The following is a 24,035-nucleotide window of genomic DNA, read 5'->3' on the forward strand; positions in this document are numbered from 1 at the left end:
TAAAATCAGAGATCAGAGATTATTGCTCCTTTTAAACTAGAGATCTCTGTGTGTGTGGTTGACTTGGAGGGACCAGGGTGTTGTCAATGTGTGATGTTTCCACTCACTACTGTAACCCTCTTTTTTTTTTTTTGTAATTTCCAAATTAAATTTTTCAGGTCATTTAGTTTCACAGCTCAGCATTTTGGAAATAATGTGGCTGTAAGGAGTTCCTTTGATTGCAGCTGTAAGGCCAGGATCTGTGCAGAAACAGCCTGGCCCTGCCTTGGTGTGGGTCCTGGGGCCCAAGAGAGGCCTCAGCCCATCATTTCCAGGGCTTTTCCAAGTCACAAATCATGGTACCTCAGGAAGATGATGTTTCATGTGAAGCTTGGGTGGAGGGCACCCACCTCCAGCCCACTGGGACCTCACCAGGGAAAGGCCACCTCCCACATACCTACTCATGCCCAGCTGACAGCACACCCGGTCTGGTGGCCTGGGGGCAGAAGAAGCCCCAAACAGCTGAGGCAAAATGAAGCTCCAGAGCTTTGTGATCAGTTTAAAAAAATTAAAATAAAACAAACTATCAAACTTCAGTGCCAGTGCTGCTGACTTTCTTTTAACCCCTCCTTGGCCTCATCCCAAGGACGTGGATGCGGGTGGGCTCCATTTTCCAAAGGAGGGCATCAGCGGCCTGGGTCATGGCTGCTGCGTGCTGTGTGGCTCATGCACATGAGGCCACTGTGAGGAGGAGGAGGAGAAGGAGGAGGAGGAGGAGGAGGAGGAACTGATTCATTCTCTCAAGAGCTGTTTATGCTTTCGCCTCTTTTCTCAGGCTGAAGAAACTGGGTGTTGCTAGCTCGCGACATCTGCAGCTCCCCTGCAGCTGCGTGCTTTCATTTTCTCACTCCACAATTCCTGGAAATCTCTATTTTCCCTGAGCATGGCTCATCCATGTGCATGACAGCTGAACTATACACAGGATTTAAGAGTCACTGATTACTCCTCAGACGATGGACCAGAACAGCTTCATCGTTACTGCCTATTCCAGAAAAGCCACATGCCCATTTTTTATATGCACATGAAGGATATATCTCAATATCAATTATTTGCCAATAACATGTATGTTTACTAGTTGCTAAATAATGCACCATGGGCTTGGGGGTGTTTAGCACTTTTCAAATCCCTCTGAAGTTGCTCAGAACTGGGGACACCTCATTTCCTGGCTCAAAACCCTCTTATGCTGGCAGCCTCCTTGCCCCAAAATTTCTGTTGCAAACACCTCGAATGGGGATCTAACGTAACGCTACCGATAGAAACTTAATTGTAACAGGGTGTTTGCAGAAACACGAGACACTTATCAGTTGTTTTCTATTGTTCTTTCCTTGGTTACACATTTATTTTAAGTCTCTCATCATTTATATGGCATTACAGTTTGCTAAGAACAGTTGGTTGCAGTACTAGGTGTACAAAATCAGGCACATAGTTCAATCCAGAGCTCCTAAATGTAATAGAAGAAAAGAAATAGCTAGAAGAGGTCAGTTAGTGAAAGTAAAAAAAATATATTTTTTTTCTTTCATAGACTTTTCAAAAGCTTACAGCTGTAACAAATATAATTTCTTTAGCTGAAGGAGGCTCACCAAGAAAAAAAAGTAGACTTTCTTTTGCTCTGTAACAGTCTTCAGCACAATTCTGCCCTTACTGTAACCTCTGTGATTTGAAGAGCTGCTGTTGGATTAAAAATCATACTGAAAATATCTCTTATGAACATTGCAAATAGCAGATTATTAAAATGGAAAGGGAGTAATGCAAATCTTGAACCTGCCAAGTGTTCCTCACACACTTGACACTATGCATATGATTTTAAGCACTAAGTTTGTGGGGATGACTTCTATGTGGAAATTTAAGCAAGTAAATCTTTGCAGATTCTGGCTTCATAGGGAAATGGACCCATGGGTTTTCCTCTTGTTTGTTACAACTTCCAAGATAATTCTGCATTTTTCTTGTTTACAACAATGACCTTAATTGATGTTGTTGAGCATCAAGTTCTGTAAGGGATTATTTTTCAGGAAAAAGGGATTCTCACCAGGAGGCTGAGTTACACCATTCATCCATTGAAAGGGAATATTTTACTTATGTTTTAAATTAAAAATCAATAGAATATGCTTCCTTAGCAATTTAGCATTTTTAGGAATATCTCCATTGTTTTTAGAGTGGGAAAACAAAATGAAACTTGTTTACAGAGCATGAATCTAAATGCAAATTTGGCTCGAGTATAAGAAGACTTTATAAAGGCTCCTAACCCTTAAAAGGACATTGGTTAAGAAGAGTTGTCATTCACTGTACAAATAAAGAGCTGCAACCAGGGGTTATGAAAGGACTGATAAACTAATTTTTTTCTATTTATTATCTTCTACCTTCCAGGTTTATGACAGGCCACAAAAGCATTCTGCTCTGCACTATGATCCAGGCCTCCAACAAGACTTCACCAGTGACACCTTAAAATCAAAGCACCAGCAGAAAAGTAGCAACCAGCACCATCTTGACTGGTCAGCGAGCTCTGATACTGGATCTGCTTCTCAAAGTTGCTTCATCAACACAGAACCCAGTCGAGAAGCAGTTAGTGCCACCAAGGTCCCCGCTCCGGAGACAGGAGTTTCCTTCAGTAAATCCCAAGCAAAGAAGTCCTGCGCCAGCAGCACATGGGGGCAGCTGTCAGCCAGTAGTAAAGAGTTTGCCATTTGCAGTGCACTCCCATCACCCAACAACATCAGCACAGCCGCCCAGCCAAGCAGCACCTCTGAGTGCAATGGGCTTTTGCCTCTTGGTGATCAAGATGGAGGTGTGCAGCTGGAGGGCCCTGATCAGCCTGCTGGGAGTACAAAGAAGAAGTCCATCAAAAAGGACTTGATAAGTCAAACCATCCAAACCACAGACCTTGAATGGGTGAAGGGTGCTCAGAAAGCATTTGACAGCAAATCCCATGACAGCATGGAAGGGAAAAAGGAGTCTTACTCGATGGACAGTGTGTTAGATACATCACCCTCGAAGCAGAATCCCGCTTCTGCTAGCAGTTGTGAAAGTGACACCAATCATGTACGAATTACTATCCCAATAAAGTCTCCGACAACAGATACATCTGGCCACAAAAGGAAAAAAAGGCAATCCACAAAATCTTCCATAGAGAAAAATATCCAGGAGAAAAGCCTGCCTTCTGGACTTGCTATGAGCAGTGAAGTAGCAAACAGGACTAGCTCTCAATCAGAAGGGAGTAAAAAAGATCTTCGAGCCGCAAAGCCAGGGAAAGTGATTGAAAATGAGTCCCCCTTAGTAGCTATTGACAGCGGTGTGCTCACTGACAAAGCTTCCCCCAACAGTACCACCAGACTCAGAAAATCTGTAGCAGTGACATCCACTCTCCTACCCACTGATCTTCCCACAGATTGCAAATTATCTGAGGTCAAGCACCCCAAACATGCAGCTAAGCGACGATGGACCTGCAGCAAACCTAAATCTATCCTTCGGGAGACTTCCATGACAACATCTGAGAAGCTGATAGTGGAGCCTCCTTCAGCCTATCCTATCACACCATCCAGCCCTCTGTATACTAATACAGACAGTCTTACTGTAATCACACCTGTCAAGAAAAAAAGAGGACGACCAAAGAAACAACCTTTGCTCACTGTTGAAACCATTCATGAGGGAACCTCCACCAGCCCAGTGAGTCCAATCAATCGTGAATTTCCAGGAACAAAGAAAAGGAAGAGGAGATGGAATCTGGCCAAGTTGGCCCAGATGGTTCCAGGAGAGGACAAGTCCATCAGTGAACTCAAGTTTCACAAAAAGGTCGGGAAGCTTGGGGTCTTGGATAAGAAGACCATCAAGACCATTAATAAAATGAAGACCCTCAAGAGGAAGAATATTCTCAATCAGATCTTGTCCTCCTGCTCCAGCAGCATAGCTCTGAAAGCAAAAGTCCAGCCACCGTCTAGTGCTGGGCCAACCACCATTGATGCCAGGCTAGGGAAGCAAATCAATGTCAGCAAGAGGGGGACTATCTACATTGGTAAAAAACGGGGCAGAAAGCCAAGAGCAGAGCTGCAGCCTCAGCCAGAAGAACCTAAGACAGCCACCAAGCACTCAAGGCCTGTTTCCAGCCAGCCAGAAAACCCAGCAGTGCCTTCCAACCTGCAGTCACTTGTGGCATCGTCACCAGCAGCTATTCATCCGCTTTCGACACAGTTAGTGGGGACTAACGGCAACCTTAGCCCTGCAAGCACTGAAACAAATTTTTCAGAGCTAAAAACTATGCCAAATCTTCAACCTATCAGTGCTCTTCCTACAAAAACCCAGAAAGGAATGCACAGTGGAACTTGGAAGCTGTCTCCACCCAGGTTAATGGCTAATTCACCTTCCCACCTCTGTGAAATAGGTTCTCTGAAAGAAGTCACGCTGTCACCGGTGAGTGAGTCTCACAGTGAGGAAACCATACCAAGCGACAGTGGGATAGGTACAGACAACAACAGCACTTCTGACCAAGCTGAGAAAAGCTCAGAATCCCGCCGGAGATACTCCTTTGATTTCTGCACCCTGGACAATCCAGAGGCTATCCCATCTGACACCAGCACAAAGAACATGCATGGTCACCGGCAGAAACATCTCATTGTGGATAACTTTCTCTCTCATGAGAGTATTAAAAAGCCAAAGCACAAGAGGAAAAGGAAAAGCCTGCAGAACAGAGATGACCTCCAGTTTCTGGCAGACCTTGAGGAACTCATCAATAAGTTTCAAGTGTTCAGGATTTCCCATAGAAGTTACACATTTTATCATGAAAATCCATATCCCAGCATCTTCAGGATTAATTTTGATCACTACTACCCTGTGCCATATATCCAGTATGACCCATTGCTCTATCTTCGCAGGACCTCTGACATGAAGTCTAAAAAGAAGCGTGGTAGACCTGCCAAAACCAATGACACCATGACAAAGGTGCCTTTTTTACAAGGGTTCAGTTACCCTATTCCCAGTGGGAGTTACTATGCACCCTATGGAATGCCTTACACATCAATGCCTATGATGAATCTTGGTTACTATGGTCAGTATCCAGCTCCTTTGTACCTGTCTCACACGCTAGGAGCAGCTTCCCCATTTATGAGACCTACCGTGCCCCCACCCCAATTCCATGCAAGCTCTCATATGAAGGTGTCCACCACTGCCAAGCATAAAGTGAAACATGGAGTGCATCTACAAACACCTGTGGGAATGGGCCTTGGAGACATGCAGTCCTCTTTGGCTCCTCCAAAGGTTGGAGGAACAAGCCTTTCAAGTGGCCGACTTCACAAAAGGAAACACAAACATAAGCACAAACATAAAGATGAGCGGATATTGGGGACATGTGAAGATATCAGTGGTCTCTTTGCTAGCAAGTCCACTGGCTTCTCCAGCCATGCAATCAATGAAAGACTAAGCGGCTCAGATAAAGACCTCTCCTTGCTCGATGAGAAAAGCAAGCATAAGGAGAAGCAGAAGCACCAGCACTGTGAAACCGGACACAAAGGCTCAAAGACTAACTTTGAAGTGGATACGCTGTCTACATTATCACTTTCTGATGCCCAACAGTGGACACAGAGTAAAGATAAAAGTGACTCAAGCAATGATCCCATTGACTCTTGCACAAAGAGATACTCTGGTAACACTGAGAGTAATGGAAGGTCAGAGTCCCTGGACATGTTTGGTGAAACAAATTCCTCGAGTGAGAAGTGGGACAATGATGCAAGTGGGAATAAAAGAAGAAGCTTTGAAGGGTTTGGAACTTACAGGGAAAAGGACATTCAGCCCTTTAGGACAAATAGGAAGGACAGAAGTACTTATGATTCTTCAGCCTCTTCAGGTAAGCTCTGCTTTATTCTATTTTACCTTACTGCATTTAAATTTTAATGCTGAATGAAGAGGGACTTGCCATTTACAGCAAATATGTTTATGAGTCAATAATTTCTCTGGCTTTTTGTAAATGACTCCCATTCTGCATCCAAACTTTGGGGAGATCGACAAGAAAGTTGGCCGTGCATTAAGCCAAAACCTTTAAAAGTCTTCCAGTTGTTACACAGCATTTTTATAAATATTTGTCCTGCCTTTACCTATCTCTTATAGCTTGTTGCGCTTCCTCCAAAAATCTCACCATTGCATTCTGCAACAGCAGCAATTATAATACCTGTTGGCTAGGTAAGCATCCCTCTTATCGGTGTCTAATGTTGTGGGGTGGTAGTTGTTGTCCAGTCTTTGGGAGAACAGCCATGGTACTCAGCAAAGAGTCTCTGCTCTGGCCCACAAAGCATACAAAAGCCATTTGTTGATGGGATGGACCAGACGCGTGGGAAGTTGTGGAGCTGGGTCAGTGTCCCATGACTGGTGTGGGGTACTGCTGATCCAGAGGGACCCATCACAGTGATAGCTGGGCTGAATATATGGAGACCCTGGATGCAATCCTAGTGTAAATCTGTCACTTCCAGTTGGCAGATGTCGTGTAATTATCCTGAGCACTGAGTGGCTGTAGGAAGGGACTGGTGTCATGGAAACAATAAACCCTAGCCAATTGACTCTGAAGAGTTTTAGGACTCATGACTTGGAAATATAAGCTGGGTAGATGAGGAGGGAGGAAGCTCCTTTTGGCTGCTAAGGACATCTGTTCCTCTCCTGCAAAGGGGGAAAAAAAAAAAGGAATCTGATTCTTGTCTGAGAGACTAAATTGTACTTTACAATAGGGAGCTGCTTTCATGATGACACAGAGGCAGGTGTTTTGCTGCAATATAAATAAATGTAGCTTGGGAGCAAGCCCAGAGCTCCTGAACCATCAGATATTTATCACAAAGCAGATTTCACACTTGGTTCTGGAAAAGGGTGAGCTTTATTGAACCATCCAGTGGTGGATAAGATTCTGATGTTCTAAAAAAGAGCTTCAAAGAAACGTAACTCATAGCCTCCAAAATGAAAAGAGAATCAGCTGAGAACACAGAGGGAGCAAAGAATTTGTATAACCTGCCAATGTAAGGCTCTTCGGTTTTTTATTGACTTGCAACTGATTGAGATCCAAAGACTTCTCATGCATAAGCCACCTAGACATTTCCATTTCCTTCATTGAGACCAGAATCATAGCAATGAAAAGCAATCTGAAATGAGAGCTTATCCCATGAAAATATTCCCATTCATGATATCATATTATAGCAGAGTGTGGTGGTTTAGGCCCTGCTGGGACCCGAGACCACGCTGCTTCTGCCCCTCCCCCACCCTCCGACCGGACGGGGCAGGGAGTGAAATACAAACCCCGGGGTTGAGATAAGGAGAGGTTTAATACAACAGTGTAACAGCAACAAACCGAACAACAACAATAACAATAACAATAACAATAACAATAACAATAACAATAACAATAACAATAACAATAATGAACAGAACAAGAGATATACCACAAGGATACAGCAGTGAGGGGACCGAACCGCACAAAGGCCGTCCCTGCTCTTTCCCTCGCTTGGGCGCCCGGACGTGAAGTCAGCATGGTATTGAATAACCCAGCTAGAGCTCCCTCCCCACTGCTGGGGAAACTTAACCCTATCCTAGCTGAACCAGGACACAGAGGAATTGTGACACCCAGAAATTTTGGAAAAGACTGAATTCAGTCACTGGTTATATCAGGGTTGCTACATGCCTGACAAAGAACAAAATTATTCTCCAAGTGCTGTGGTGGCTATTGCATTAAGGAAGTTGTGTCCTAGCAACAAGGGTTAAAAGTCTTCAAAAATTTTAACAAGGCTGTTTCTCAGTGTTTTAGTGGAAGTTACTGATTTCACAGTGTGACAACAGTTGGATTTGTAGCCTTTTTGCTTTCTGAACAGAAGATGTTTGCTAAACCTGTACTTTCCAATGTAATACATTTCACTTGGGCATAGCAAATTGTCAAGAGAAAATTCTCAGCAGTGCTGAACCCAAATGAGTTTCCAAAGTAGGGGCATGATCCCCACCAGGCTGTCTTGGAAATAGAATTGATAAAGAAAAAGTCCATTTCATGTTATTTTCCTTCAGTTTATTGTCCATGACAATAAAAATGTAAGATGGAGTGATAGAACTTGCAGTAGGAGCTCCATCAGATTTGCTGTTTAAACTTTTAAAACTGGTTCTCATTTAAACTAAAGTTATTTTTTTAATTTATTTTTACTTTTCATGATTACAACTGCACATCGTTTCCCATGACCTAATCCATCAAGTCATAGATTAGAACTGGTTTCTTCATTGTCAAGCTATTATTTAGATGGAAAAATCAGCAGCAGTTAGCTAAGCAGAGCCAGCTAACCAGAGCCATACCTTGTACTACAAGGAAAAATACTAAAACTAAACAGCTCTGCCAAGAAAGGCCTGGAGCCAGGACTGCCCCTTAAAGCCTAGGAACATCTGTCTGCTTATGACTGTCTAAGATCTCAGTGCAGCTTTTTTTCCCCCTCCACCTTTGACCTTCACTGGGATTCCCAACAGAGGTCCGCACTTGAGTCTAGCCATAACTATTAACCGGTTCCCACTGAGGAGGGATTAAACTTTTCCATGATAACCTTCACCTTCTTTCTCCTAATTCACCTTGCATTTCTGTGAGGTGGCTAAACAGTGATTGACTAATGATAAAAATAAAAGGTAAAAGAAAAAAAAGCCCTATGAGAACATATAGCTCTGTCCCAGGAGGTGATTTCCATAGCCTGATTGCTCTTGCCATTCAGTAGTTGTCATCTTTCACAATATAAAAATAATATGTAACAGAGACAAGAGGAGACATCCTGAATATTCAGATGAAAGCTGAAAATAGATTTATATCACAATTTCAGTGTTATCTTTACTGCATGGGCATTTTGGCATGCTCAGTCATGCCATTTGCAACTTCGTTGTATGTTGCTGGGGATGAAACATGGAGCAAAAACCACCCACACTTGCTAGAGATATCTGTGAGAAGAGTGATGAGAGAACCATTTAGTGCTCTTTGGCATTCAGACATTGCAGTTTGATTCAGTGTAGTGTGTTGGTACAGGTGTCATTGTATTGTTGTTATTTTATTATTATCTGTGTTGTAACAGCACTTAGCCATTTCTGAAAAGTTTGGTGTTCCCTGGTGCTGTGTAATGTTCATGCCTATGGTAGAAAACAGTCCTGACATATAATTTTAAAGCCTATGTATGCTTTTACAATCTAGAAAGATTAGGATGTCAAGGGAAGAGTTGTCCCTCTTACTTTTTCACCAAGAGTGAAGGGTCCCATTGAGGGAGTGCCACCAGCCACCTTGGTTGGCCACAGCAAATGTCCATTCCCTGTACTGCATCAGCTTGGACCATCACTGGCCATTCATTAGTGGGAACCTTGTGAGCTTTGGCTCATTTTACATCTCTTGGGACCTCTTGGGGTTAAATGTGCAGTGTTAATGCATATGGCTATTCTTCCAGTGCACTGCCTGTTTCTTCACCATTGTTCTGGAGAAACTGGAGTCCTTTCCCTAAACACTAAGTAATAACTCTTCCCAACTTCATTACCATCCACTCCCCATGACCTGTTGCTTCCTGCTGCATTTTTCTGAAATTACTATTTTTTTTAAGATTCCTTGTGCTCACCTAACCCTCCTGCATTTAGAAAAAAATAATTAATCAGAACTAATTAAACCCTGCTTTCCTGTTTGGCTGATGCAGAAGACTAGTCCAGTGGCATTAGTCTGGCCTGTAGGCAAGGATACAGCAAGTGTTTCAGATCCTGCCTTGCCACAGTCTTACTGTCACTTGGGCACATCCTAAACTGACTGAACTTTCAAGTTGTGCGCACCAAGCATTGACTCAATTGACTCCCTCCTTCCACTCCCTGCATTCAGAGGTACACCTCATGAATTTTCAAAACATTGTTGGGGCCCCTCTGTCACTCTGTGACCTGAGGCACTGCACAGAGCTGGATGGCTGATCCTTTCATCTGCTCTCCAGTAATTACTAAAGCCCCAGGTGAGGGACCCAGGGAGAGGCCACAGATTGGTGCCACAGCTGGGCTGGGGAGACTGAGAGCAGAGCTGTATTTTAAAGAGGTCCTCATAGCAAACTCCACAGCTCCTTGTCATGTGTCTACCTGCTACGCTTTCATACATGATGCTGAAGAGGAGACTTGCATTGCTGATGAGCGGTCTTGATGCCATAGCTTGTGCCTTGATAAAAAGTAGGAATAGTTACCTCTTCCCTATTTCCTTAGGTGGGCAAATGAGGAAAAGCACATTTAACATTTTAAGGTGCATAGATAAGATGTCAATTTATGTATACAACCTGTCTGATTGTGTCCTAGTTACAATCATTGCAGGCCAGGATGTAGCTGGGGGTGAAGCAGAGGTCAAAAGTCACTATATGCAGGACTGTATTTCTGCTTTTCTTTGTAGTGAGACTAATCAAGGTCTATGCTACTTTACGCTCACAGTATTTCTGCCTCTTTTCTTTTAAACAATGATTATACAAGGAAAGATTACCTTACTTGCATATTGGGCATCATGGCTCAAAGATCAGCTAATAAGTACATGGGTTTCATCAGATATAGCACAGACACCATGCACAGTAAATTTACAGGAATATAAAGTTAATCATATGCAGCTATTAGGAAGGTAGTAATCATCAGTCTCCGAATGCTGGATAGTTAGCATGACAAGCATGCTTTAAAAATTAATGCTTAACTTACCTACAAGCCCCCCCATGCCTTTGTCCCTCAATGCCCATCAGTGCTACAAGATGAATTTCTTGATTTGACCTTTCCTCCTCAGCTAGTCTGTATGGTGCTGGTTTAACTCTGAAGGGATCAGTATCAGCTTTAGATAGAGGATGGGCATCACACAGTGAGTAGTGTTTGGCCCTATGACTTGAGTGGGAGAAGAGGGGTTGTGTCATGTGTGCGTACATGTGCAAGCCACACTTATTAAATGCACGACTGTATGTTGTATTTGTTTAAAGTTATTTTCCAATGCCTTTATCTTAAAAGCGCCCTTGTTCCTGTTCAAAAGCTTTACATTTGGTTATTAAACCTTCCAAAGGGAGAGTAGGAGGAATGCTGGAGGGAGGAGAAGTGACAATCAAACGAATGAACATCTGATGTCAGTACAGACACACAGATAAATAACCATGCTCTGCTGAGGAGTGTTATTTATCCAGATGAGATTTCTTCCTTGACAAAACTCCCCTCCATGGCTCAGTTTCCTGCTGGAATGGGCCGTTGCCACACAGCATTGAATAAATCTCTGTTTCATCCTCTCTCAGAAGTCAAATGCATTAGTGTGATTTTAAACAGGACTTGCTATGAGCAAACACAAGTATCGTGAAATATTGGCAAAGTCACCATGAGTTTTGTTTTGGTTTGAGGGGGGTGATGTTTAGGGGTTTTTTTAAGAAACAACATAAGCAGTTCTGAACTATTATCATGAAGTATTAATCAGCCACAGTTTTACACCGAGAAAGGATCTGTATTTCAGTAGTGGGTAAGCATATTTGTTCTTCTGAATGGAAGATGCAGGCACATAGGGTTAGCCAACTGCCTTATTAATCAAACTTTGATGATTTTTGTATAATAATACTTTCCGTTAATAATTTTTTTTCTATAGCTCGAGAATCACAGAATTGGTTCATTATTCTGCAGTGAACACATTATTTCAGTAATAGGGGAAACAGTGGTCCAACACTATATTTGATGAACATTTTCTCATCTGACCAGCTTAGAGACATAAAATGAATGTCTGTACTGGCTGGGTCTTGCATATATACTCATGGATGCACCTTTACATATTGGAACAAGGGAGGAGAAGTGACAATCAGGTGATGAATGAAGTTCATTAGATATCAGTTCAAACACATGTATAAGTCACCTTTCTTTCTTCAATAGTGGCATTTGACTCAACAGGACCTAGGTGTCATATGGTGTTGTGCGCACAGATTCAGAGGCAGGCTCATGCGTGGTCTAGGGTTTGGAGACACATCTTCCATATCATAGTTTCCTCATTGACTGCAGAAAAGTGTCTAAATTGCAGTAAACCTCAGTGTCTGTCTGGGAAATGGAGATAGAAGTAGTTTCCTGCTGTACAGAGCCACAGTGAGGTCTGATACACAGCAGTGCCCAGCGAATGCAGTGTGGAAGAAGTGGCAGTGCTTGAAGCAGATGGAAGAAGAGCCAGACATGAACTTCACTCGCTGAGGATGTGTGGAGTATTAGTCACCCTCCCTTTCCACAGCTCTGCCTCTGCTGTGGTTTCCTCAGACACCCCAGGCTCCTACATAGCTTCAAACAGCTGCAAAAGTTTTCCAGCCCCAGTGTCAGTGGGAGGGTTGTGCCCTTCCCCTGTGTCCTGTGGTGAGGGACAGGCACTGTACAGTTACGGGGTGAGTGTTTGTACCATCTGGCCCATAAATGTTAGCATTGGAGCTTTACAAAATGCCATTATTTGTAAATACAATTACATTCATCAAAGCAGCTGTTGGGGCCCCTGGATGCTTAGGAGTACAACCAAAACTACTGAAATGGTCTCCAAAAGTGTTATCTGGCCCCCTTAGGATAAACATCCTTCTTGTTTTCCACTAAGTCTTCCGGCAGTCCTGGGGAGAGGAGGGCAAGCTAGCATGACTGTTGCTCCATTCTGCCCATGGTGCTTCCTAGAGGAATGAGCTGTTGAGGGAAAACAAAAATGATAGGGAAAGCAAGTCAAAGCTTTCCTTGAAAGTGTTTTGACCAAGGCATTTGAAATACAGTGAGTTTTGTTGTTGTTGTTTTAATGTTACCACTTTCTTACTGTGTTGCTTCCAATGTTTGCACTGACCAAGGAGAGAAGAAACAAGAGGGAAGCTGGAGTGGGAGAGGGAGATGGAGTATTTACCACCAAAACAATCTTTTATTTCCTCTCTCTGATTGTATGTTTACTGCTCTGCCTGAGGCTCAGTACAAAGTCTTTTGGACTGGTGATGAATTAATCAAATTAAATGCTGTAACCCCTTTGCTTTTTGGGAGTGTTACAAGCTTCCCAGCACCCTGCCTAATTTCTGCCTCTTACTTTGCTCTCTGTCCAACAGTCAAGCAGTTCTTCCTTCACAACTTGGTGGCTCCCAGCTATTTATCTTCACTCTTTCTGGCCAATGCCTGAATGTCTTGTTTGAAGTTTTCATTTAGACCACTGCTGATTTATGGAGTTGTGCAGATTCCACGTTGGGTGTACAGCAGCTTCACGTCAGACACAATTGGCTTCTGCTGGGCTCTTGGCTTTAAAAGGCAATAAAGAATCACGTCCGGATTCTCGTCTCAGCCCGGCATAAATCAAGCATCTCCCCATTGAAATTGATGAGGTTGACTTCTGGAGTGAAGCATCTGTTGAGGCGAAAAGAGAATGTGGGGCTGGGAAGTCCCATCTGTGGCTTCAGTGAGGATGCACCGGAGTCCTTGTGGCTGTGCTCTACCTGTTGGGTGCCAAAAACAGCCTCAGTTCAACATTTGTAGAGATTTTCTTGGCTTGGAGGAAGAGGGTTGGTTAAGATTTTGACAGTGCGCAGCCTGGATACTTGTATAAGTGGAAGTTTAAGAAGAGTTAGAAGGAAAAGTATGTGCCATAGCTCTGGACTATAATTTCTTGCTCAAAGGTACTGATAATCTAGGTACAAGGCAAGAGGTCTATTCAAGATGCACGGAGGAAGTCAAACAAAGCAATGGCTGTATCTTCACTATTAACCTGCTGGTCAATGTGACTCAAAGCTGGACGTAGGAAAAGCTGAGCTCAAGATACCTGCTGGTGAGTGGGATCATAATGCACTCAGGGCAACCTGCGTCCTGTCCTACTCAACTGCAAAAGTGAGAGTTGGGGTCTGTGACCTCCAGAGCATGATCTGAGGCAGCTTCTCTGTTCCCACTGCCTACCAAGAGTTTTATATTCATGTATCACAGCAAAAGAAAGCTGGAAGAGCATTATCCCAACTGCCTTAGTCTGCCTGATTGCAATAATGATGCTGAACAATAAAAGGAGTAAGAATGTCCTGTTTTAAGGTTTCACCTAGAAGGAAGCCAGAATAATTCCCCTATAGATCAAGGGCTGAGGGGAGGGGTGGGAAAGGAAAGCTTTGACTGTCCATGGAGGAGTTTTTTACACAACCTCAATGACTTGAAAAGACTCAAGGACTCGTAATAGGAATCGTTAGTGATTTGTCATTGAAAACATGCAGCTGGGCATGGATCCCCATAGGCTTTTGCAGCAGCACTCAGTCTGATTGAGCTTTCACATGTGGCGGTGCTGATTTCAGGAGGCTTCAAGAGTACGTGCAATGCAGAGTTAATTATCAAGCAAGAGCAGGACTAGATGGCTCAGAGGGATTTGCTAATGAGCTATCAAGCCGTGGGTCACTGGTTGACATTTAATCTGTGAGAACAGTGACAGAAAATCAAATCAAAGTGCTGACATCAGAGTGATGCTGGAGTAGCAGCAAAAGTGTTTCTGGTGCCTTATGCAGCACACACACGCAGCTTAAATAAACTGGGAGCAAACTGTGAGGAACTTGTCTGGTTGATCCCAATTGAAAGATATAGCTCAGCCAATTTATATTATACCTATCAGTAACTCACTTGCCTTAGTGCGGTTGTTTGTGAATGACAACAGCAGATCTCATCACAGAATCTGACCCAAACCCAGCATTATATAGCACTAGAAACAGACTTGTGGAGACATATAGGTAGAGTTTGCTCAGCAGTGTCATGGAATGTGAATCACCAATGTACCACAAAGATCAGTAGTTTGCAGTTCTGGTGATGGAGTTTTTTGCCGTTAGGTCCCACACTGAGGCCAGTAGTAATGGCTTTCCCATTCCCAGGCTCCTGAGACAACTTGATGGTTTCACCATAGTTTTCTTAGGGCTGGGGAGGGCCCACATTACTAAGGCTATAAAACCAGCTCTTATGGTTTTCATGGTTACCAGAGGGAAGATTGGTGACAAAAGGGACAAGGGCACCAGATGCCCTCAGCAATGGTAGCGGTAATACATATGGGGGTCAGCGTGTTGGGGCATGCAGGCTTGTGCTGATGCTCCTCACCCCACTGACATGTTTGTTGTCCTTTTCACTGATTTTTAGGAGCAACTCAGTGGTCCTTTCTCTGCTCCCAAGCAGCTGGGCTGAGGATACAGAGCCTCTCCAGATGGCACAGAGCTGCCGTTTCAGCTCTGTCTTTGGCCTTCCTCTCCTCCAGTGTAGGCAGGGAAGGGAGCAATAGTCAGCATTGTTTTCTGTGCCAGCTATGATTAGTTGACATAAAGAGCACTTAAGTAACTTGACACAGCCTTTGAGTTACTTGGTTTGCTTAAAAAAATCCCTAGACTACTCCAGGTTCTCTTTGCTGTTTGAAGTCTAGTCTGCACCAGTAAAACCTTGGGCTTATCCCAAAACTGGGATGTGGTCAGTTGCAGAATGTTTGTCATTCTGATATTTATTTATTTTCTATCAAAAAAAAAAACAGCTCTGGGAGAGCAACAAGTTAAAATATAGTTAAACTCCAGATTCATGCAGATTTCCTGTTTTGCTTCTTAACAAAACCCCAAAACCACTTTGAACAAGTTTCCCACCTCAGCTGAGGGGGAAGTTGTGTATGCCCCACACATGGCTTCCAGAAGTGCACCCAAGGACAATAGCGCATCTCCTTTGGCACGGTGGGGACAAATTTACTGCTAGCAGGGCAGTCAATACGTACGCCTGTGCATGACTGCCCAAAAGAGTTTCTGACTCAGCCAAGTACATTGGAAAACTTTATCTTTTCTATTTCCAACAGAACAGACTGAATGGTAGAGATGTGGCATTTGATAAAGGGATGCCTCTCCAAGATTCTAGGCAGATATTGGCTGTTGTTGACATGCTGGGCGATCTGTTGCAATTTCATTGATTTGATCTAGTGAGACAACATCTCAGTAAATAAGATGAGCAGAGAAATCTATTGCACTGAAATTAATGGTTGTTGCCTGATCTCCTCTTAAATGAATTTATTGCAATCTGAAGCAATGCATGCATTTTGCAAACCCAGCATTCTTTGGCTCCTACACTGCATCATGACATTACTTTAAGTGGTAAGGAAGATCTTATTTGTGATATAGTGTGCTGTGGTAGATAGTAAAGTAGCTAGATGCCTGGGAACTCTGGATGGAGCTATGGCATTTGGGCATGTAATTCTAAGTAACAATAAGCACTGCTTAATATTTCCTCCCACACTAGAAGCGTACCCATTAAAAGTTTAGCCAAGTCAGCTGTGCAAGTTCTTGCATAAAAGGACAAACTGCTAAAACGCTAAGAGGAGTCACTCTTATGTTAAAGAGTGGATAGAGCAGGATGCATTAACCCAAATTCTCCTTCTCTACTGCTAATCAGGAGAGAGTCTTGCTGAGATCAAAGAAACCCCTAGCAGGTAAAAATGATAATAAATCAGACTCAAGCCCAGGTTCAGGACTCCTGAGTCTGTTTCTCAGCTCTGTTTCTGAGATGTTGCATAGTTTGAAGAAGTCAGTGAATGTCATTTAGACCATCCATGAGTCAAGTCCCCATGACAACAAACTGGATGTGTCTAAGTCCAGGGAATGGCTCAGTCTGTTTCATCTGAAGAAGGACCTGCATCCCAGAGAAACTGAGTGTGCATATAAATCTGGACAGTGTGTTTTGGACTTAAGAGTAACTTAAGCACATAAGTATATGGTTTTGCATGTGTTCAGAGATCGCCAGCTCGTGGCAGTCCATCATGACTCACAAGTGAGTGAAGAGCTGCTAATATGTCCCTAGGTGTTGAAAAGGGACCACTTCATTAAGTCACAGCCTGACCAAACCCACCAGTTTTAGGTGACATTGAGCTGGCATGGAACACCTCAACAAGAGAAATTTGGCGCATGTTTATACTGTTTTTAAGGTCCAAACCAGAAAGAGAGTCTATGCCTCTGAACTGCTTGTTGCAGGCTGGCTTGTGTTCACACAGCTGAGATCTGGGAGCGTCTGGAGTGGGCAGACTGATCCATGCTGCACAGCACTTGATCCTGATCTCCACTGGTGTTTTGCTGATTAAGGATACCAATTAAACTCGGACACCAGAGTGAAAAGAGTAGGCGTACTTTACTAGTGATAACTAAGTAATGTAACAGCGTAATACAGAGAACATGCAGTAAGAAAAGGCAGAATAATGCACTTAAAGCAAACAAATAGGAAAATACAGGGTAATGCATCAAATCATTACTACCTGAGAGAGAGAACAGTGATTAAGAGAGATCCATCACCACTTGCATACGTTACCATCATCCAGAACCACAGTCGATGGGCAGCCCCGGTTACAGCGAGGATTTGGAGAGCCTGTCCCGGCAAGTGGGAAATCCTACGCGGTGCGTCCACCCATAGGTGAGGCTTCCAAAGTCGCTGTGAGCGGGCCCAGCCTTATATACCAGAGATCGACAAGCCAGAATAGCTGGCACCTTTGTTTTGAGCGGAAAATTTCTGGTTTCATTCTCCTGTTGGATTCCACCCAAAGCCTGGCCAGGGCTCGGGGTGGGGGAAACCAAGGGAGTTTCTAACAAGGCCAAATACTTGGGTTCTCAGCCTTGAAGAAGGCTAAACAAGGGAAGTTGGATACATTCTCTCAGCATTTTGTCCTCCCTACTGATTATATTCTAAGCTGCATCTTTCACTAGTGAGCTTACCTACTTTGTTAATGCTTACATCCTAAGTTAGCAGCTTCGGCTTGGGGCCTGTTGTTCAGGCTGCAGTATTTCAATACTTTAGCACTTTTTACACCAGCATAAGTGGGTTGTTATAACTTAGTACAATACCTACTAGCACAATGGTTATCAGTTATAAAATGTACAGGATTCATCTATATGTCAACTCTGGCTTGGGCCTATTGTCCAAGCCTTAGCACTTCATTCGGTCCTTTGACCTATAGGTGAATCATGGCTCTCAAACCATCTCTATGGTTAGTGACATTAGTTTTCGTTCATCAGTTGATGATGTCTTGTCAGGCGTGTCCCGATCCAATATCAGGGAGGGTTCTTAAATGATCTCAGTAGTGATCTTAAGACACAGATGAGGTTAGATGCCATACAACCTTGTAAACTCTATTTCCTGTAACAAGCAATAATAGTGATAGGACAGAGAGAAGAAGAAAAATTCAGAATACCTAAGCAAGCAAACGGAAGAGATGCAGCAAGGTCAGTTACCACCACCACGAATCCAGCGACATCCCATTGTCTCGGTCTCAGTGCAGGTGATAAGCTTGCTTCAAGCTCCGCCGAGAGAGAGATGATGTCGAAATCCCAGCTCCAAGCCCCAAGAGAGGAGTACGCAGTCCTTTTATTGTCCCAGTCCCCACAATTCCTCCAAAGAGTGTGCCCATTTCCACAGGGTTCATTGTATGTGCCACCCCGTGTTCTTCCATGTTCACAGGCCCAGGTGTTCACGGTGGTCTTCACTTGGCTCGCGTGAAAGCGCAGTTTGACAGGCACTGCCAAGGATGTTGTTGTTCTGGCTTCAGGCAAATATGGCGGTTTCTTCGGGGACAGTTCATCTCCTTCAGAGCGTACTCCTCCGTGGTGACAGGATGTTGAGGCCAGGTAGTGGTAGTGGAGCAGCAGCAATGTCGAGACAAACACAGTCTAACACAGTCTTTTACACCATCCCGTGGCTCGACATTGCTGTCCTCGTGGTGGCACGAAGGATAGATATATAAAGAGAGAGAGAAAGGATAGAAATAGCACGCAACATGATAACTAATAACATTTTTGGCTAACATATAGCTACTAACATTTTTAACGGATATATAAATTTCCCATTAATAAACCTGTAACTAATAATATCTTTAACAAATATGAATATCTTCAGTTAACAAGCATATAACTAACAACATCTCTAACAAACATGTCATGCTCAAAATTAACTAACTCTACAAAACCAAAACATTTTATAAACCGATTTTAAGGTTGGGAGGAATTAGTAGAACACAACGGCAGTTTACATGGTGGACATTTATAAGGACAAGAAATAAGTATTAGAAGGGCAATTAAAATAATAGCTAACAAAGTTAAAGTTATATAGTAAATTGGAATCACTACTAACATGTGATCCATTATTTTTCCGTGGTTCTGGCAGTCCATGCGGTCTGCTGCCCTGGTTTGCCGAAGTTGGGGTCAGCATACGCAGAGGGAAAATCAGTTTCCACCGCCCCCTTATCCTAAAGCGCATGTGTCATCTGGGCCTAGAAACTTCTATCCTGGATTTAAACAAAGGTAAATGTGCAATAACACTACAAATAAATAAATCAATATTAACACTGACAATGGTTAACAACATCCTAACCAAACATATAATAAAGGTAACAGTGACAATAACAATGTCAATTAATAATATTTTACCTAAACATATTTAACCAAAATGTGTCTGAGGCTGGGCCTAAGGATGTGCTCCCGGTCCTTGGGAATTGGGGGAAGACAGTGGTTGTCTGCATGAATAAGCACAATTACAAGACAGTGTACATGGACAGTGACACGATGAACACTTACATACCACAAGAGAAAATATAGCAATAGCTAACAGAGCAACCTCCACAAAACAAAGTATCAAAAGGGGATAAATTCTGGTTGTTGTTGTCAATTGTGGAGCTGAAGATGGTCTGGCTCGCTGGAGCTGGGGTCTGCCTACGCAGCAGGAAAATGGATTTCCATGCCCCCAGCCCAGAGTGCATGTGTGGTTTAGGTCTTGGTATTTCCATCTTGCCTTCATGGGCTCAGTAATGACCTTTTAAAGCCCAGGCCCCATTAGCAAAGGGACCTTCCCCTGATTTGGTGTCTGTTGTTTGCTCATAATACTGGTAACAGAATGACTTAAACCCACAAATTCGTTTTCCTCCCATTCTTGGTTAACACTTAGGAAGCCGGAGCTTCCCCCAGAACCAAGGGAGAGGGGAACAGTCACCCAAAGCAATTTTTGCAATGATAGACAATACATCTTAGAAATATTAATAAGACAATGAACATCAACACTATACAAAAATTTAAATTCACATAAGGATCCCCTGTCGTGACTCAGGATATCTGTCTCCGGGGGGTTTTACCTGCAAGAAAAAGGAAAGAAAAGCTTCTCGGTTCATTTTGAGAACCGGAAGTGGGTTATAATTAGAAAGATGGGATAATCTACCTTGTATTAATTTTGTGCTCCTTTCCATGAGCATCTTTGGCTTTCCAGGTGTACTTGTTTATTGGGGTATCCAATACCAATAGTACTGCTCCCACCACGGGGAGTTCGACTAAGACAAGTTGTCCTGGCAAAGGAGATGGATTTCTGGGGTGGTCAGGGCCATGTGGGGCTGGTATGATTGTTGGAGCCTTTGGACAAATGCTGTGATCTTTGGGCATCCATTTACTGACACATTTAACTCCACTTCTCCTTTCTGCAGAGGCCATAAATCTAAAGCCTCTTGAATGGTTTCTTTAGCTAATTCAAAAGCAGCTTGCTGTTCATTTCCCCATTCAAATTCATATTTTTTCTTTGTCACCTTGTACCAAGGGGTTAAAATTTATCCCAAATGGGGAATATGTTGCCTGCAGAAGCCAAATAGCCCAACAAATCTTTGAGCTTCTTTTTGTCTTGCGGTACAGCAAAATCTAAAAGATTTTGTCGGGCTTTAGGCAGTATTTCTCGATGCCCACAATGCCACTGAATTCCCAGAAACTTCACTGTCTGAGATGGTCCTTGGATTTTTTCAGGGTTAATTTCCCAACCCTTTTGTTTCATATGATCTACTATTAATTCAAGCACTTGCTGTACCTCCTCCTCATCATTTCCTTGAATCAAAATATCATCTATATAGTGACTTAATTGTGTGTGAGGAGGCAGCTGTATTTCATCTAAGTGTTCAGCTACAATTCTATAACAGACAGTGGGGCTGTGCAACCACCCCTGTGGTAATCTAGTGAAAGTATATTGCCGGCCCTGCCAAGTAAAGGCGAATTGATCCCAATGCTCTTCTGCAATCAGGATGGTAAAAAATGCATTAGCCAAATCTATTACAGCGTACCCAGTTCCTGGATGTTTCTGAACTTCTTCTATTAAAGTGACAGTGTCTGGCACAGCTGCTGCAAGCGGTGCAGTATGTTTGTTTAGTTCTCTAAAATCCACTGTCATTCTCCAGGATCCATCACTTTTCGTGACAGGCCATATCGGATTGTTCCAAGCAGTGGTGGTTGGTTTTAAAACTCCTACATCTAATAAATCTCTACTTGTCTGTGATATCTCTTCATGTCCTCCTGGAATTCTATACTGCTTCATTATGACTAACTTAGTTGCAGCCAGGATCTGCACAGGAGGTATTTTTACTCTACCGACTGTAACAGCTCTGGCACTAATACAGGGTTTAACCCCAAATTGATACTGACCATCACAAAGATTTAAAGTTAGTCTTTTTAGAATCTCTATACCTTTTATATATCCACAAATGGGGACAATCATGACTGAATATAATCATTTTGGGAGGTTTCTTATTTTCATTTCTATTTGTGCTTGTACGGCTTTAATTTATTTTCCTCCGAAACCTGTAATAATTACAGGTTGTCCTTTAAATTTCTTGGGACTCCAATATATTAAGGAGGCCTCTGCTCCAGTGTCAATCAGGGTATTTACAGTTTGTGGGGACTGCTTGTTCCAAAAAAAAAAAAAAATTTAAGCTCTACATGGGGTCATCGGTCCTTCTGCACCCACTACCCTGGAGCTTGGCCATCAATTCATTTGTGCTGATCATAATATTGATTCACTTCCTTTGCCTCGTGCAAAGGGTACAAGTCAGAAAATGGTGTCTAATCGTCTTTCACCCCTGGAAGCGGTGATCCACTCATGGGGGGAGGAAGGGGGCCTTCTGTGGGCAGATGTAGGGTCCCATTGAGGTTCAAGAAGGTGCGCCATAGGCTGAGTTGTCCCTGGATTCTTAGTTTAAAACTCTGCACTCTCTTGCTAGGTTTATTCAGCCCTCTCTGTGTATATATTCACCACAGCCCGTTAGTTGGAACACTGTCAATTTTTTTTTTTTTTTTTTTTTCACGAGACATGCCGTCTTTTAGCAAAGCCATAAACATTTCCTTACGAGAAATCCTATTTTCACTGTCTTTAGGGCTGTCTCGAGTATCTCGATTCCCTGCATTCCTTCGGGGGTCCCACTCCCCAAGGTCACCCTGCTGCTGTATTTTTCTATCGCATCACAAAGGAGATTTCCTATCTCAGTAATCAAAAGAGTTATGATAACATTTTTACAGTAGTACTGCATCTCACACACTCACACGCACTCTTAGATTAAACACATCGATCTGATATTACCACACAAGGAGCTCCCTTACACCATTTACACAAACAACACAGAATTACACTTATAACCACAAGTACCACTAGGACAATTATGACAAACGACAAATCCAAATTTAACACCGTACGTACAATATACAAGTTCCAAGTCTCAGAGTCAATATCGGTGCCAATGGTCAAAGTTCACAACAAATCCAGCCCTCTCCTTTTTCTATACTTACATTGTGCTACTCACACCGCAGCTTTCTCCGCCACTGTCTGATAAGTATCCAGCTTATCAGCAAACACCTTATTCTGGCATTGCAACATCACTATTTGACTCTGCAAATCACATCTCTGTCGCTCCATCTGGGAGCGCTCCAACAACAGCCTCTCTTTACTCTGGTGTTGTTTTCTATATGCAGTTAACAAAATCCACCCTCGTTTACTTGAATTTGTAGTTTCTTTTCCTTTTCCAATAGGTATCCTTTTCATATAATTTAGAACATCTAATGGCTCGGCTTCTTGCAGCCAGCTCTCCCATTGTTCACACGGTCCTCCGACCTGAGCCCACTCCTGGGCCCGCGAACTATAGGGAGGATTTTCCCAACCAGGAGTATCTGGTGGACTTGACAAATTACCTTTGAACTTAAATAACGGCATTTTTTGTCAGATCCCACTTCTGACACCAATTTATGTTTTGCTGATTAAGGATACCAATTAAACTCGGACACCAGAGTGAAAAGAGTAGGTGTATTTTACTGGTAATAACCAAATAATGTAACAGCGTAATACAGAAAACATGCAGTAAGAAAAGGCAGAATAGTGTACTTAAAGCAACAAACAGGAAAATACAGGGTAATGCATCAAATCATTACTACCTGAGAGAGAGAATAGTGATTAAGAAAGATCCATCACCACTTGCATACGTTACCAACATCCAGATCCGCAGTCGCTGGGCAGCCCCGGTTACAGCGAGGATTTGGAGAGCCTGTCCCGGCAAGTGGGAAATCCTACGCGGTGCGTCCATCCATAGGTGAGGCTTCCAAAGTCGCTGTGAGCGGGCCCAGCCTTACATAACAAAAATCAGCAAGCCAGAATGACTTGCACTTTTCTTTGAGTGGAAACATCTGGTTTCATCCTCCTGTTGGATTCCACCCAAAGCCTGGCCAGGGCTCGGGGGGGGGGAACCAAGGGAGTTTCTAACAAGGCCAAACATTTGGGTTCTCAGCCTTGAAGAAGGCTGCAAAAGGAAAGTTGGATACATTCTCTCCTCACTACTGATTATATTTTGTCTTTCACTAGTGAGTTTACATATTTTACTAATGACTACATGCTAAGTTAGCAGCTTCAGCTTGGGGCCTGTTGTTCAGGCTGCAGTATTTCAATGCTTTAGCACTTTTTACACCAGCATAAGTGGGTTGTTATAACTTAGTACAATACCTACTAGCACAATGGTTATCAGTTATAAAATATACAGGATTCATCTATAGGTCAACTCTGGCTTGGGCCTGTTGTCCAAGCCTTAGCACTTCAACTGGGCAACATCTCCCTGTACCCCTGGGGTACAATTATAGGTATTTCTAGGTTGGTTTTTTTTCTAATACAGATGCCAGAATAGAGGCTTTTCTGCAGCCATCTGCTTCCTGTGTTCTCTGGGAAGTGACAGGAGGAATACTGGGGTTTGGGGACTTCAAGCTAGCATTGCAATA

The 24,035-nt window shown here is 43.1% G+C and overlaps 1 protein-coding gene across 1 annotated transcript in view; it reads left to right on the top strand.

Moving 5' to 3' along the window:
- The window catches only part of LOC141917814 (SET-binding protein-like), a 353,444-nt gene that overhangs the window by 232,273 nt on the left and 97,136 nt on the right, over positions 1–24,035 (top strand). The window contains exon 4 of the mRNA XM_074811386.1: positions 2,404–5,869. Within this exon, the coding sequence (XP_074667487.1) occupies positions 2,404–5,869 (3,466 nt within the window). The remainder of the gene's footprint in view (positions 1–2,403; positions 5,870–24,035) is intronic.

Source organism: Strix aluco, chromosome W (genome assembly GCF_031877795.1).
Source record: "Strix aluco isolate bStrAlu1 chromosome W, bStrAlu1.hap1, whole genome shotgun sequence".
NCBI lineage: Eukaryota > Metazoa > Chordata > Aves > Strigiformes > Strigidae > Strix > Strix aluco.